General features: G+C 38.8%; 1 protein-coding gene across 1 annotated transcript; it reads right to left on the bottom strand.

Moving 5' to 3' along the window:
• Window positions 1-6906: 6906 nt before the first annotated feature.
• On the bottom strand, window positions 6907-16919 carry LOC117375854 (neuropeptide Y receptor type 2). The gene is made up of 3 exons (XM_033972210.2): window positions 16821-16919; window positions 8217-8825; window positions 6907-7505 (listed from the first exon to the last, which is right to left on the bottom strand). Exons 2-3 carry the CDS (start codon window positions 8799-8801, stop codon window positions 6993-6995), a joined length of 1098 nt encoding a protein of 365 aa, XP_033828101.1. The 5' UTR covers window positions 8802-8825; window positions 16821-16919; the 3' UTR covers window positions 6907-6992.
• Window positions 16920-17280: the final 361 nt, after the last annotated feature.

Raw genomic sequence — 17280 nt, 5'->3', positions numbered from 1 at the left:
TGCTGTGAGCCTCGACATTTTGGTCTTAAAATGTTTGTATTGACCCTCTTTGGTTGCTATGATGCTCAGGGTCAGAACTCGGCTCCAAATTCTCCCCTGATGAGCTTCATTTGACTGGAGCTTCTTTACACAATCTATTAACTGAACAGGAAAATGTCAGTACTTTAAATCTCTACAAATCTTTCTGAAACACACGGGAGTCTTGTATTCATTCATCAGTTCATATTTCAGTCTTCTCTCAAATGTGAACGCTGCTGCTTCACAATGTTCAGGACTAAATCTACCACTATATTTTCCAAAACTGTGCTGAGCGTAACAGATAATCAGAGAGTTCAGTAAGTACAAGCACTAAGTAAGAATTATCATAGCGGCTAAATACGAACATTTTAAGACCAAAATGACGAGGCTCAGTGCAGCAGTTACAGAGAGAGGGGCAACAGTTTTTCAATGTAAAGAGAATTGGAGCCAGAAGTGCGCCCATGATCACTTCCAATTTGGGACGCGGCTATCTCCATTAGCTATGTCCATTTATATAAACAGTCTGTGGTTAAAACAAGATGCATTATTAAATCAAAATATATTAAAAAAAAAAGAAAAGTTATTTCTTTATAGTAAAAGCCAAAAGTAAAATCTGGACAAAAAGTTGTAGGAGTGAAGACGTTTCGCTGCTCATCCAAGCCGCTTCTTCAGTGTCCACCAGTAATCTGACCAGAACTGAAGAAGCGGCTTGGATGAGCAGCGAAACATCTTCACTCCTACAACTTTTTGTCCAGCTGACAGATTTTACTTTTAGCTTTTACTGTGGATCAGACCTGGACGACTGAGGGATTACACACACATTATTTATTATTTTTATTTGTCTGATTTTCATTAATAATACACGTTATTTGCAATATTCTCTATTTAGAAGCCTTTAGTCACCAAATTCCAACCTTTATTCTTGAGTTTATTTAACAGAAATAACTCACTGAAAATGAACCCCTGTCATTTTCACAGCACTGTGTCAGCTTCATAATGAAAGATTTGTATGTAGCAAATCAAACGATATATTACGATAGTTTTATGCAGCTAAAACCTGGAACAGTTCCTGAAGATGTGAAACAGGTTTCGACTTTGACAATGTTTAAATCCAGGCTCAAAACGGTTCTGTTCAGCTGTGCATACGACTGAAAGCTTTTTATTCTGCACTCTGAACAAACGACTTCATCCTAAACATAAACTGCAAATCTAAACACAATCACTTCTACTACTATTTTTTCCCGAAACCGTGCTGTTCTAGGCTGAGTGTACCACACAATCAGAGTTCAGAAAGTACAAGCAATAAGAAAGAATTATCATAGAGACAACCATCATCGATCGGCCACAGTGAGAGGCGGCGGCCGTGACACTGGTTTTATTGATTGTAAGCAAAAGTTCCAAACACTCGAGTCTCCGAAGACACGAGTTAAGGTAAAAGTCAAAGTGGTGAAAGCGCTAGAATGACGTGCCTGGATGTAAGCAGCATTGTATTGAGTGGTAAACAGACAGGACTGGACAGACACGGGGGGAACAAATAGCGGTTTCTTTATTTTGCTTTCGTTTCAGTTTTACGGTCTAATATAAGGACAGTATGGCTTCCTGAACGATGGCGCTGACCTTCAGTGACAGCAGCATCAGCCTCACAAAACAAGACCCGTGTCAAGTGATTCTGTAAGTTAAACATTCAGAGGAGAGAATACAGGAGATAAACTCTGCAAAATATTACGTAACTTTGTCCTAATGGCAATCACAAACACATTACACGGACGTCAGTAAAATACATTTTCATAAAACATACACACAGTTATTGTACTAGTCTGTCAAAGGGAGTGTTGTGTGTTTTGTGTTTAGTGACGACCTGTGAGGCATCAGGGTTAGAGCTCAGGGTCGGAACAACATTCTGTTTTATCATGACCAAATAATACAAAGTGGTGTATTAGTATTGAGCGTGGGCACAAATTAAGAACAAAACAACGGAAGAGAACAGCAGGATGGTTTTCTCACAAGGTAAATGTCATTACTTTTCTTTAGAACCTAAACCATAAAAGGACATGTTATATTAAGTATTTTATTTTCAGTTAGTGCTTAAAACTAGCTTCTCTGAGAACTATTTTTAGTGAAGGCCTGAAGGATGAAGAGTACTGCGGCTCATCTGCCCGGGATCCAGAACGCACACTTTTTCAATACTTAACACTGATATGAGTCTGGTCACCTGTGAATCGAGGACACACACAGTCCACCATATAAAATCTATGGAATCACACGGGACTGAAAAACGTATTTGCAGAGTCAATGAGTGAAGCTCTAAGAGGTGACAGAAATGTGACTTTATTTGTAAATCGTTAGTTCGTTTCACACGTGTCTCTGAATAAACAGATCTGATTGGACGATCACCTTTGACTGGGCCTGAGCGCCAACGCAGGACGAGGGGATCAGACTGATATCAATCGACAACAATTACATAGAGATATCATTCTGGATTTAACAGGCAAGAGGCTCATGTCATACCATAAAAAAAAGGCATTTTAACAGTAACAATGACAACTAATCGAGACCAGATGACAATAAAAAATAATTGTAGTTGTTTTGTGATAATCGTATTGTTATCTGGACTCCAAAACACGCATGATAAGACATTCTTAAAAATAATATATATATATTTTTTTCAGATTTTCATCAATAAGACTTTATTCATAAGTATTCTCTATTTAGAAGCCTTATGTCACCAAATCAGTCTTTATTTTGTTAAAACATGTTAAAGAACAATAGAAATACTGCTACAAGATGGAACGTCAACTACAACAATCATTAGATGTTTAACATTATTAGAGAGCTCCTTTGTTTCTGTCATTTTCACAACATACTGTGTCAGCTTCACAGTGAAATGGAGCAAAATAAAACTACATAATACAGTAAAGTTTAATACGATGCAGCTAAAACCTGGAACAATCTTTGTGAAGACGTGAGACAGGCCTCTAATTTGACAATGTTTAAATCCAGGTTCACAACAGTTCTGTTTAACTGTGGACATGACTGAAAGGTTTTTATTCTGCACTCTTCTGTTTTAATGTTCATTTTATGATGATTATGATGATGACACTTTGAATTACTTTGTGTATCAATTGTGCTATACAAATAAACTTGCATTGCACAATAGAGTAAAGCTCAGCCATGAAAAAAAAGTCCACATTTGCAATAACCTTTGTGTTACGCCTCAGCAAAGCCACATAACGTGACTCACCATAAACTTTAATAAGAGCTATGCATTGACTAATTATCTGTCACTGAGCAATTTAATTGTTTCTCTATGCAATTACTTCTATATAGCAATGCAATTATAGGGACCAGTAGATCCAGACAACAAACCATTCATTTATACTACTTAAACATGGATTTCCAAAGTGGGACATCACTTTGGCTTAAGCGATCTTTGGCACAGTAAGACAATAGACATCCAGTTTCAATTCTATTAGCCTGTTGAGTTTAATTGATAAAGCAGTCACTTGTTCCCGAGGGCACTATTCCTAACAACAGAGCGGCTCAATAGCGTCAGGCTGTTAAAGAAACAATCATTGATTTGGTGCTGGATACAGCGTGGCAGATGCTCTAAAAAAGGATCTGGCTCCTAATATCCATGTGTCTGCAGTGTTCACGTACACACACTGGGGGAAATCAGTGGGACCGTGCTCAACAGGAAGGGCTCTCCAAAACCCAAGCAGCGCGGTAATCACACTAAACACAAATCGTGCTCATTAGGATGCCCAGTGCAAACAAAGACAGGTTAGGCGGGGGAGGAACTGCTCGGACTGGGAGGAAAGCACATTCAAGCTGCACAAACAAACACGTGAGAAGACACTGACGTGAATGTGAGGCATTTGTCAGGGAGCTCCTGCTCCACCTCCTGCTCCACCTCCTGCTCCACCTCCTGCTCCAGAGCTGATGTGTTTAAGACACTGGTATCCTCCTCCTTTAATTCTATGGGGTATTAACTGCTAAGTCATAACATATTTAACTGAAAATAACAATTTTTTTAATAAGTTTCACTTTTGATTTTGACGTTTCATGTAGCTAATAATAGCCATCCCGTCTTTTGCCTTTTGAACTTGGTTTACTTCTCATTCTTGTGAGCAAAGAGTGTCAAACACTACCCCTGGCCTGCACTGAGAGATCTGCTCAGTGTCATTAAGTTCACACAGATGTAAACTCTGGGACCACTTATAATCTCTCAGAGGTCTACTCCAAAAACACTCAATTAAGTGTTTGCCCCGTTTTGGATCAAAGAGCATTAAAAGAGAAAGGAGAAAGGGTTTGCTCACCAGGAAAACTGAAATCAAAAGGTATTTTTGGTAAATATTGTCCGTTATAAGTTATACAATTTCTGAAATTGTATTTCAAAAACCATTTAGGCCGAGGTAAGAGCAAGGCATTAGAAAATGACATGTTCAAAAACATTATGAGCCCAAACAGCTGTAAACACATTACAGCAGGTTACACTTTATTTAGGCATCAGTTGTAGTTGTAGTTGCTTCTCTCAGGGCAGTTTCAGTTCTCTGGCCAGTGTTACCTCAAAAATTATACAGCCTCTTTAAAAAATGTGTAACTCTAAATCAGCAGGTTCTTCAATGAATGGATTTTTCTTTTCCCTGTGACATATTCTCAGATGTCAGAGCATAAGACACAATTTTACACATTGACGACCATCACAGAACCTACAGTGAACCTATTCTGTAAAATAGACACAGCTTTTAACCATGTTATAACTGTCTCCCCTTCACCATTTACTCACCCAAAGTTGTATTTGGACTCATTCGCGCATGTTCGAGCAATCTTTAATCGCTTATTTTCAACGCCATTTTGCAGATTTTTTTAGATCAATATTGTGATTTCAAATGTCCAAATTAAAACATAATAATTCACGAGTGTCATAGATTATAACGATCGAGCAGACACGAGCAAAATATGTCTTTAAGGATATTCAGTCCCCTGCCTGGATAAAAATAAGTTTTGATTATTGCACACATTACTCTGACATTGTTATTCCTGCAGTGTCACACCATTTCATTCCATTCAGAGCTGAACACTTTTGGCCAAGATCTCATGTTGATGATGAGTCTAAGCACAAAGGTCTGGTCTAAAATGACGTCCCATTCTCCCTCCTGTTCCCGTCTGAAAGAATAGAACTGTCATCTCAGAAAATGTCTGTGGTGCATAACAAATTCAACATACCATGAAGACCCAATGGGACATTATTACATACCTGGGTGGGAAAAGTGCAGACAATGGCAGAGGAAAAAATAATAGGAAAATAGATAATACATTCATGTTCCTTGCAAAATCGAGGTCACAGCTTGAGTAACAGGAACAGAACATGAGATTTGTGTTTGTTGATCTGTAGATTTTTCCCATATATTTGAGAATATTTGAAAATTTGTCTTACCCCACTACTGATATCTGGTAAACGCAGCTCTTGAGGCCAGGATATGACTAATTATAAAGCGCTGTGCTGTCCGATAATCAGGAAGTGCGTGTTAGTATGCAAAATTTACCATGACGCCAAAACTCTGCTCTGATCTCTGAATGTCATGCAAAGTCCTTCCTGACCTTATTCTGCCCCGCCCACTTTTTCTGTAAATTCGATTAAACCACAATTGCTGTATGACGGCACTTTCGGTTTAGTGGGAATCCCGTTCCTTTCAATGGAGAATTTGGGAAAAGTTTTGCCGCTAAAATATGATATAAAATAGATTGATTTGTGTAAAATGTTCAATGTTTATGTGCAACAACAAGTCAACACTGCACTGATTCTCTGGGAGGCGTTAAAACGGCGCTGGTCCCTATAGAACGTATTTGCTGTCAGGATGGGCAGCCCTGTGCAAAATAACACAACCTGAATAGCCACGGAAATTTCTAACAGCAACTTCAAACAGTTTTCAGTAAATATCGCCTTTAAACTTGACTTGTAATCTTCGCTGACTGCAGACAAAACCTGCCTGAAAATTTAAAAATATATATTATACTAGAAGCTGAATTATTAAGTGTTCCTTTTCAATAATATCTTCAAAAAAACAGACTCTTGCTCCAAATACATGTATTTTTAAACTGAACAGCTACAGTGATGAACACATTGCACAAGCGTTGATAAAAAAAATATCCTACCAAGATTATTTTGTTGCTTTTATCTTCATTGGCTGTGTAATAATAATTGCTTTTGCTGTTTGTTCACTGATAAGTTTTTCATCTGCAGCACGATCCTGTTTCATTTGTTTACTTATGTGTGAGTAGATGGTTGGAGGCAATATAATAGTAATAATAATAATAATAATGGCCTGATGTTCTGGCCAACATACACCAGTACACTTGGAGACCAAAGACTATATTGACCTTATTCGGTCCCGCCCAATTTTACCATAAATGCAACAAAACCGCAGTTTCTTTGTGGTGATTTGTGTAAAATGTTCAATGTTCATGTGACCAACAAGTCAACACTGCACCAATGCACTGGAGGCTTTAAAACGTCTCTGTGGTCTCTGTAGAACTTATGTGCTGTCAAGATCAGCAGGTCAATAGATCCTCTAGGTCCCTCTATATACAGTCTGTGTTGTAAACCAAACTAAATGAACTTTTGTGAGCTTTCCTTTCAAACTGAACTTTCCTAAAATTCTTATCTAAAGTAGTGAACAGCAGCCATGACAGATGAAGCATATTTTAAAAACACATCCTTGGCTACACTAGCAAATATATATCCATTCTAAAAGCACATGCTAAGCTAAGAAATGATGATTATCATTAAAACTGTTTTCTCTAAGCTACATTTAGCATCTTGGCCATAAAAGTATCCTTTTCTCTGGTTTCTCTTTTTTGTTCATCTGTACATCTTTTGTTCCAGTGTATATCTTCTTGAATACTACATGTGGGAGGAGTTGTTAGCGACTGTACATAAACTAGACATGTTCAAATAGGTTATTTCCTTGTAATCACAAGTTAGTTGATCTCCAGACTGTACAAGGCTTCTCCTTTTGCCTTGGCAAGCGCCTGCGTTTCAAATGACTTGCTTTCAGGCTGAAGGGATGATTGCACCTGCACACAGACAAAAACGCCGCTCTGTAGTTCTTGTTCATCCATCCATATAAGATGGGGTTGACAAAAGTCGAGCACATAGCAATGATATGAAACATGGTGAACAGGAGTTTGAAATCCTTCATATAAAGAACACTGCTGTCTATGTCCACAGCTAACTGGAAAGCATGAAAGGGCAGCCAGCTCACAGCAAACACCACCACCATGGTGAACAACATCTTAGTGGTCTTCTGTTTGCGCTGGTGCCGGTCGTTGCGACAGCCAGCGGTCAGGTGGTTCTTAAGTTTACTCCAGATCTGGATGTAGGCAAATGAGTTTATAGCCAAAGGTAAGCCGTACTGAATGAGGAGCATGGAGATGCTGTAGATGGCTCCGTTCATGTCGCTGCCGGGCCACTGCTCGGTGCAGACCTGAGTCAGAAACATGTGCATAGTCAGTTAGAGATTAAATGATTCCTAAAGTATTTTATGTTAAACTTTACATGACAGAATAGTCACACACAGAGCCTCTATTGTCAAAGAAAACAGCAGCAAAATCCACCCATCTGATCACAGTTTTCTGTTCTCTGTAGTGTCATTTTCCCATATTTGTATTTTCATCTTAATTGCTAGCTTTTGTTCTGTTTAAATGAATAGATGTTTCCGTTGAACAATGTATAAGCCTTGAGGCTTTATTATAATTAGTTACTTGATTGCCTGGGTAAATTGTGAATGCCACAGTAAAATAGTATAATATAACTTTGAAGACCTAAAACTTAAGCAACCAATTAATAACCAGCAATACCACAATCAGGACCTCACAGTCTTTTCACATAAGACGGTCTTTGACCACAGATCATTGAATAAAATGTGTCTGTGTCTCTTGGATACACATCACTCTACTGATCGAAATGAGAAAAAAGCAGAAAGAAATACTGCAATATGAGTACATGACCTGAAGGACCTCCACACACACGTGACACAAATGAAGAATTTAAGGATATTTGTCTAAAAGGTCAGACATTGTCAGTGGACAATATGACACTGGAGCCACAGTCTGTAGCTGAAAGAACATCCACGAGATTTAAATGAACCATCATATTTTTGTGGTGCCATCAGTCCAAAGACTGATGAGATACACACCTGAATAGTCTCATCTGGGGAAATGTCGAAGCTCCCGTACTCCCTGAAGATGGCCAGGGGGCTCGCTAACAGAGCGCTGGCTGCCCATGTGATGACTATGACCAGAGCGCACATATCTTTGGACATGCGTGTCTCTGTGTGCCGCACGATGCTCCTATGCCGGTCCAACGCGATAATGTTCATTGTGATGGTGGACACGTGCACTGCCATGCCCTGAGCGCACGGCAGCATAAAGCAGAGAATTTGACCAAACATCCACTCGCCGTAGAGAGTATAAACCAAGGTGAACGGCAGGCACAGCGTATTCACCAACAGGTCGGCCACAGCCAAGTTCACGATGAAGAAGTTAGTCACAGTCCGAAGATTTTTAAACCTGTAGACTACGTAGATCACCAAGGAATTCCCAATAACCCCGCAAAATATGATAGTGCTGTAAGCCAAGATGAGAATGACTTGAACTCCGAGCAGTTTGGTGCTATCGTGCAGCTGCAGAAACGACGCAGCGTTAGTCGGAGTGGAGTTGGCGCAGCAGTTGAAGGTTTGAGCGTCAAGTTGTGTCACGTTTAGCAGCTCTGATGTCTCCATGGCTAAACGTCTCCATAGGTCAGTCTGTGGAGAGAGGAACATCTAAAATTAGCCTCTACGCAGCACAATGGCAGTGAGTGATGGAAATTCAATCATAAACATTAATAAATGACAAAGGGGGAAACAATATTAAAGCGTTCTGTTTACATAAAGCCTCATTAGAGTTGGGCTGGGCCGTCCCGATTCCGGATCAAGATTGACGCTCATTTATCGTAGAAACTAAACTTGTTATACTTTTTAAATGTAAGACTGATTAAGCTCGCAAGACTAAATGTTCTGCTTTTAATAGATAAGAACTTTCAGAAAGCAAAATGTGAACTGTGCTTTAAAAAAACGACAATTAAAAAGTGTTACATTCTTATTTTTAATTCTGTGACTGTAGATATAAGGCAGACCGGACTTTAAACTTTTTAATTAGTTTTTCATTAGTATTGGTGACGAAACTCCACGCTCGGCCGTACAGCATTTCATTTCCACATAGCGCTCAGAACGTCAAAACGAGTTAAAATAAAGTGTACCGTAACATATTCTCCACAGGTGTGCAGAATACTGAATAGATAGATTAGAATATAATGAATAACAAGACTGGAATATAGACTTAATTGTTCATGTAGGGATTTTTAAACTAATTAGACTAATCCCCCAAACTGCCACAGGGCGACCTGTTGGGAGATTCAGGACGTGCTGTAATCTTGCTCTGGAATAATACGTTACTGGAGGAATGGAATGAATAGTTGAAGAAGGATCGGAGCCAGAGAGTTTTGTTTGGAGAAGCTCAGGGGTGGCTAACGTTGCTGCTTTAAACCATTTTAACTGTGGTTAGCCCCTGTAGTGATTTATAAAACTAATATGGAATTAGATTTTTATCAATTCCGCGTCGCCCCTGATCGGAGCAAAATGTGGAGAGAAAACGTCAAATTAAAAATAAAACTATAGACCATGTGCTAAAATTCAGAAAGACACTTTGAAGATAAATATATGCGAATATATTAATACATTTGTGATGGTTTGGCATTGAGCAATTTAGTGAAAACAGCAGCCATGACGGATTAAGAACCATATGTGAAAAATACATCCTTGGCTACTTTAAATATATATCCATTTCAGCGTCTACTTGTCCCACAACTGGAAAATTACAGTGTTGCAACTCAAAGGTTAAGAACATGCAATAAAATCAAGATAAATTATCCTAAAAAGGTTTACAATAGACAAAAACACTGGTGGTTATGCACAAAGCAGCATGGACAAGAACAAATAGCAGCTCCGGTGATCTCAGTTTATTATATTATCTGTACATTAAGGCTGCACAGAGTTGAGGCTCATCAGTATATTCATTTTCAACACATTGTCACACTGTCAGAGCTAACTGAGCCAACACCGGAGACCTCATCAGGCAGGAGCTGTGAGCGCTTTGCAGATTACAGCCGTAAAGATTATGGAACGGCACTTGAGGCGATCTTCATGCATATTACCTGTTGCGTGTTTGCACATTAGCAGAATGACATTTTGTAGGCTTCTATTCTCTTACAAATAGGGTTGGGGAATTATAAATGTGATGATAAATAAATGGGGTAATCCTGGTTATATTATTCTGGCTGTTGTGCAAAAAAAACACAAAGGATTAGTTGATGCAGTTCGCTCAGTGGCCAGTAGGATGTACTAAAGGACACCGTGACTTCAACCACGCTTCAAACAGGAAGAAGTGAAGAGAAACGGATTATTTAGATGTATTTCGTGACTATTTAATTATACTTTTAACATGCAATGATAAGAGAGTGACAAGAGAGAGATAACTTTATAACCCCCTACGACGATTTGTCCAATTGACGGATTTAAACTTCGTCTTTTGCTACGGATCAAACCTGGACGACTGAGGGTTTTTACGCAGACACTCTTTTGAAAGTCTACACCGTCATTTCTGTTCTTTGTATCTACTCTTTGTAAATGTTTTTATAATCAAATCGTAGACTATAGAGTTTCGCGTACCTCCACAAAAAACATCCTAATCTCTTTTTGGTAGATCTGAAACCTTGACTTTGAATGAGTTTATTAGCAAATATTAATCAAATCAACTTAAGCATGTAATCAACTTCCTCAATCCTTACTGTTTTACTTCAAAAGTGCAAAAAACTGATCTCAACTCCTCACAGCTCTTCACCTGTTTTAATGCCACTTCTGGCTTTTCCAAAACTGGACGTGCCTGGTTGAAATTAGTTTAAAGTGGACGTATTCTGAAGTAGCATTTAGCGTGATTCATGCACGTTTGTGGTCAAGTATTGAAAATGTCAACGCTCAACCCATTTTCACTGCCACTAACGTACGCACTTCGTTATCTGACAGCGTTGCATAGTAATTTTGGTATAAATGCATAAAAATCTACTGCTCACTTGTGTGACGTGCAGATAATCATGGGGCCGACAGCACGACACTTATGATGACGTCAGTTCCCATTTAGAGTCACAATAATCACTACATCGACTCATCATTTGACATATGAAAGATGGAACAATATATTCTGGGGCTTAATAGTTATCTACATGTTATCTTGGTTGGAATATGCTAAGTTTGGAGCTGCATAAGTCACTTTTACTGCAAATTATTGCTTTGTTCAACTACCGTAAATTTCGGATTATAAGCCGCTACTTTTTTTCCACGCTTTGAGCCCTGCGGCTTTTACAGCAGTGCGGCTTATATATGGAATTTTACTGGATAACGGACCCTGGGGGGCGCTCTCTAGCTGTAAACGTAAAAGTGAGACAGACGTGGGGAAAGATTCTGCTCTGAAGAATTCACTAGTTTTGATTTTGAACGATCATATTGCGCATCATGAAATGGATATGATGCAGTTTTTAAGATAAAGAAACAGAAAGGAAACAGAGCAGGGGTCGGCCTTTAACACGCAAAGAGCCATTTGGACCCACTTTCCACATAAAATAAAACACTGGGAGCCGCAAATACTTTTTGACATCTAAAATGAAGATAACACTGTATAATAACAATAATGTAACGGAATAATGTAGGTTTTACTTTCACGGACAAGCCTTCTACATGTGGCAGATAAATATGGCAAAAACAACTTAAGTGCATTAAAAAATACAACTCACCAAACCGCTGCATCATGCATCGCGCTGATTATGTGATTATGTCTACTCTACTCCGCAGTTTCTTTAAAAAAACAACAACAAAAAAACTCGTAGCGTATCGTTTAATCCCAGGTGCTTATTCTCCATGTGCCAAAGCAGTTTTGAAGGTTTCATTGCCTTATTTGCTTTTCCCGTATGTTACGCAGAGCGGACTCTGTGCGTGAGTCACCTGTAGCGACAAACCCAGATTTTAAGTAGGCATTGTCTGTTAAATTTATCTTTCTTTTTCTTGGAGGTCGTAGTCTCTTCTTCTGGCTCCTCAGTTGTCCTTTTCCCCTTTGTTAAAAAGATCTCCAAAGACTTTTGTTTTGGCTCATTTTCACTCGCTTGTGGCTCTACTTTTGTGCGTCGTGTCTGATGTGTTATACGTGATACGTCACCGCGGAGACAAGAGCAGATAATAAACTTGCTACTACATCAAATAGATTTCTGTGGCGATTTCCAGCAGGATTTTCATGATACATCTACGGACGAGCTTATTAGTGTGTCATTAGGGACGGGCCAAAGTTGCTCCTGACCCCAGTGCGCACAGCGTCTGAAAATCAGGGCTCTTTACGCAGGACTGTGAGCTGTGTCTGTGTCAGTTCCCAAGCCACGCAGAGCCGCAGTATGAGGCGGAAAGAGGCGCATACGGCTCCGGAGCCGCGAGTTGCCGACCCCTGAAATAGAGCCACTGCACGTAAGCTCGACATCAATGAATCCAACTTGGTCAATGTAAAAAGACGACAAAAGTTTTCAGAGGAAATAAAAGCAGATTTTCCGTGTTGGTGCAGCTTTATTTTCTAAACCTGCAGATGTGTTCATCCCGTGTTGTTGTCGTGTTGGTGCCAATTTTCAGGCACAGTTTAAAAAAAAGCGTGTCGGTGCACCGTCTTTCTGTGTAAATGTCTCATGTTACAATATGAAAACCTGCGGCTTTTATTCAGGTGCGGCTTATATATGTACAAAATTGATTTTCTCTTCAAATTTAGCTGGTGCGGCTTATATCAAGGTGCGCTCTGTAGTCCGAAATTTACGGTATTTACAATGGGGCAAAAAAGTATTTAGTCAGCCACTAATTGTGCAAGTTCTCCCACTTAAGAAGATGAGAGGCCTGTAGTTTTCCTCATAGGTTCACTTCAACTATGAAACACAGAATGGAGGAAAAGAATCCAGGAAATCACATTGTAGGATTTTTAATGAATTAATTAGTAAGGTATTTGGTCACCTACAAATAAGAATGATTTCTGGCTCTCACAGACCTGTAACTTCTTCTTTAAGAGGCTCCTCTGTCTCCACTCGTTACCTGTATTAATGGAACCTGTTTGAACTCGTTATCAGTATAAAAGACACCTGTCCACAACCTCAAACAGTCAGACGCCAACTCCACTATGGACAAGACCAAAGAGCTGTCCAAGGACACCAGAAACAAAACTGTAAACCTGCACTAGGCTGAGAAGACTGAGAAGACTGAGAAGACTGAATCTACAATAGGTAAGCAGCTCGGTGTGAAGGAATCAACTGTGGGAGCAATTATTAGAAAATGGAAGACATACAAGACACTGATAATGTATCTTGCACAATTGGTGGCTGACTAAACACTTTTTTGCTCCACTGTATTTGTTCCAGCTCATACCTGTATATTTAAAAGTATTTTATTGAGAGTATCTTGCTGTATTTTTGTATTCAATATAATCTTTTATCGTGCTTCAAAATGTGACTGTTTTAGATCAATATGATAATTATAACACAATAATCCTAATACAGCACACACAAGCACAATAGGTCTTCCTTCTTTTCTCAACTTCATAGAATTCTGCTGGAGAAAAACCTCCAACCTAGAAAAATACATGAATGTTATTTCAGAAAATGCACTTTATAGCAGCCTTCAAATGTCAGTGCAGCCTCTGGACTTTTTCACAAGTCTGATTTTTTTGGGGTTTTCACTGGTGTTACATTTATCTAGCACTGACCTCACACATGGACTTACTTTATTCTACTGTAACTTAAAAAAAAAAGATTTCTCAGTTTCAGCATTGTTGTTTTTGATCAATATTATATTTGAAACACAATAACTCATGTGTGTCGATTGTAGATTAGAACTATAGCACACAGAAGGACAATACGTCTTCTTAAAGGCATTGTTCCTTATTTTCTCAGCTAATTCTGCTGGATAAAAACCTCTAAACTAGAAACTCACTAAAATGTAGTTTCAGAAAATGCACTTGATAACAGCCTTGAAATATCCGCTAGTCCTGTCCATGCTCAGGTATTTAGATATAGTGGAAGAATATGAAGCTGTATATGACTTTTTTTCTGGTATTTACTTCTCTATCTCTATCATCATGTAACATTTTGTTAGTTGTAAACAGCAATATTGATTTACAAAGGTTTAAATATTTCAGAGCACTTGAGCCTCAAATGAAGGACAATACAACACAACAATGCCAGAGTTTGCGTGTCCCTCCTCTTGCCGGGAATTTTCCAACTAAAACAAGGCTAATTTTGCACTTAAGGAAAATTGTGAATAAAATCTGCTTCATTTAACATATACATGAAAAAAACAAACAAAAAAACGTTGGATTTTTGTCAGATCAAGAAACTGATGAGCTCTGCCGATATTTCTGGGCCGTTATGCAAGGCCGATTTTGGTTATTTTCACCAAATTACATAATTTGAAATGACTACAAACTCATCCACAACCCTGTTTTAGTACAAAGTGGATAAGAGACCAGTGTGTAGTGACGTTTTGTGCAGTGTTCGCATTAAAGTATTCAAATAAAGCTTCATGTGGATTTTTTTTTAGGCAAAACGTTGGCCCAAAGAAAATATCGACCAGCATTGGAAGTTGAAGGTCGTTAGTTGATGCGCTAAACGCTAACTGCAATATGTGTCCACCTGATGTATTGGTCTATCTCTAATGTCTCTTTTAGGATATTTCCTTTATACGTGGAAGTGCAGAGTCACAGAAAAATGTGACCTCGGAGTTACATCAGATGCTTTTGAAATTCTAAGGACTTTTGGGGCGTTTTGTATTGTAATATTTCAAACAATGAAGACAAGTGGTGCGGGTACTCTGTCAAAACGTGTCCGATAATCCTGCTAAAATGCATACTTTTGTGTCAAACATATCACTTTTATATGTTGTAAAATCGATACTAGAAAAGCGTGACATGCGGCTAAAACCTCGTCATCGATCAAGGAAACCATCAGATCAGTGAGAAAAGAAATGGACAGGACTGTTTAGATGCAACACGAAATATAATAGTGTCATATATTAAACTTGTGTGTGTGGTGGTGGAGACAGTTCGACGTAGGTTGTAAATAAATTCATTGGTAAACTAGAGCAGTGTGCCCTTTAAAGGTCCTTACCGCATAATGGGGCTATAGGGATTCTGCTGGGTTCAAAAGTGGACAGTAGTAACATGGATTCCCCCCTTTTTTCAATTCTCTACATGGGGCTACTGTTGTCCCGATACTAAAATTTCAAACTATTTCAATACTAAGGAACAGACTCGATACTCAGCACTGATTCTGATACCACTATGATAATAAAAACACTTTCTTTAGACAACAGATGGTGATTTTCAATATTAAATCGCAGTACTTTTTATATTATCACGTGGCCTTATATCTGTGTAATCCCTCAGTCGTCCAGGTCTGTGTGTCTTATATTTGTTCTGATACAGCTCAAGATCATTCTAAAGCTACACTGGAAAGGTTAATTTCTGTCCTGTGAATGTGACTTTTTTTTAGAATTGATACGTCAGTTCAGTGAGTATCTAGTTTCGATTAGTATCTGATGCTTTTGATGATTCTACTCGGGTCAAAGTGCATACAACAAACAGCAAATCAGTAATGTTCATGCTTAATTTGGTTAGAAGAGCCTGCTTTTACGTCAAGTCTATTGTTCTGCTCCTGTACTGTTTGCTCTATTCAGCTACAGGCTATAGAATCAAGCTCAGGACCTGTCTGGGGATTTGTTGAAAATGATCGATTTATCTTTATTAGATTTTTTTTTCCTTTTTGACATGAAATAGTGATGACTACTTTACCAAAAAGCATGCATGCATTTGATGGAATTCGACACTTGGTTAGAAAAGCATGAATCACAATTAACCTGTTGCATAACCAAGGTCAACAAATCTACATAATACACAAAGCGGCTTACACATAATGAAAGGAAATGGCATTACATTGTCCACGCTTTACTTTTATTGGACATAAGCTAAATAAATGCACAGGCTAGATTTCATTTTTTTCCCTTAAAAGTTCTTTTCAATAGCTTTAAAAAGTGTTTATTTAAGAACAAAGACAATAGGTCACTAATGCAGTTAAAAGCAACAAAAACCTGGTAAACTACAGTGACGTCTCATAAACCAATAGTCTGGGTTCGAGGCTGGACATAGACTAAAAAAACTTCAACGCAACTAAAAAGAAATATTAGCCTGTCTAAAAGAAGTACGGAAGGGTAGAAGTGACAAACGTGGATTAAATGTTTTACTGGCTTAGATAAGAGTTTAATATGTTGACGTTAAAATTATAAACTGGTGTCTTTAATTGGCGTTAAAATGAGAAACTTAAGTGGTTATAACCTGTAATGATCACGTTTTAATGACAAAAAAATGTAGTTTAAACTTAATACTTTTCTCATTAAAAAAATAAAAATAATAATAAATAAATAAAAAAAAAAAAATGCACGTGTGTCAGTTCCACGTTGCCGTACCAAAATATAAAAATGGCTGATAAAAAGAGCTATACCTTACCCAGAAACTCCCACGAGGCTTAAACGTGAACATAAAGTTCAAAGTGTTGCAGTCATGGTCTTTGTGCAGAATATACAAAGCTCGTCTTAAGTTTAAACTCTAAACAAACCAATGCCCCGAGGTGCACCCACCTGTGCGGAGGAAACAAAAGTGCGATTAAATCCCGTCGTAGAGAAGAGAAAGAACACGAAGCCTGGAGAAGCGGTGCAATTCTGACAGCAAAGCGGAGAGACAAGTCTTCTCCGAGCAGAGCAGCAGCAGCGGTGAGGAGCAGAGCGCACGCGAGCAGAGGAGGAGACGCGCGAGGAAACCGGGCACGAGGAGACAGAGAGAGAGAGCGCGCGAGGAGAGGGACACCGCGCGCTGCTTATCTGTGAGTCAATCAAGTGTGGTCCCGCTGATTATAGACAAAAACGACTTTATTTCCGCCAACACGGGGTCAAAGGTTACTGTTACGTCGCCGTACGGACATGTCTTTAACGTAGAAGAACATTTTAGTTTCCAAAGTAGCACATAGACCTGCAGCATACTGTAAAAATGGCGTTGTCATTAATTGCAAACAACGAAGTTAAATCTGTCAACTGGACAAAT

Source organism: Periophthalmus magnuspinnatus, chromosome 1 (genome assembly GCF_009829125.3).
Source record: "Periophthalmus magnuspinnatus isolate fPerMag1 chromosome 1, fPerMag1.2.pri, whole genome shotgun sequence".
Classification (NCBI taxonomy): Eukaryota; Metazoa; Chordata; class Actinopteri; order Gobiiformes; family Gobiidae; genus Periophthalmus; species Periophthalmus magnuspinnatus.
This window is presented reverse-complemented; position numbering and strand designations above follow the sequence as displayed.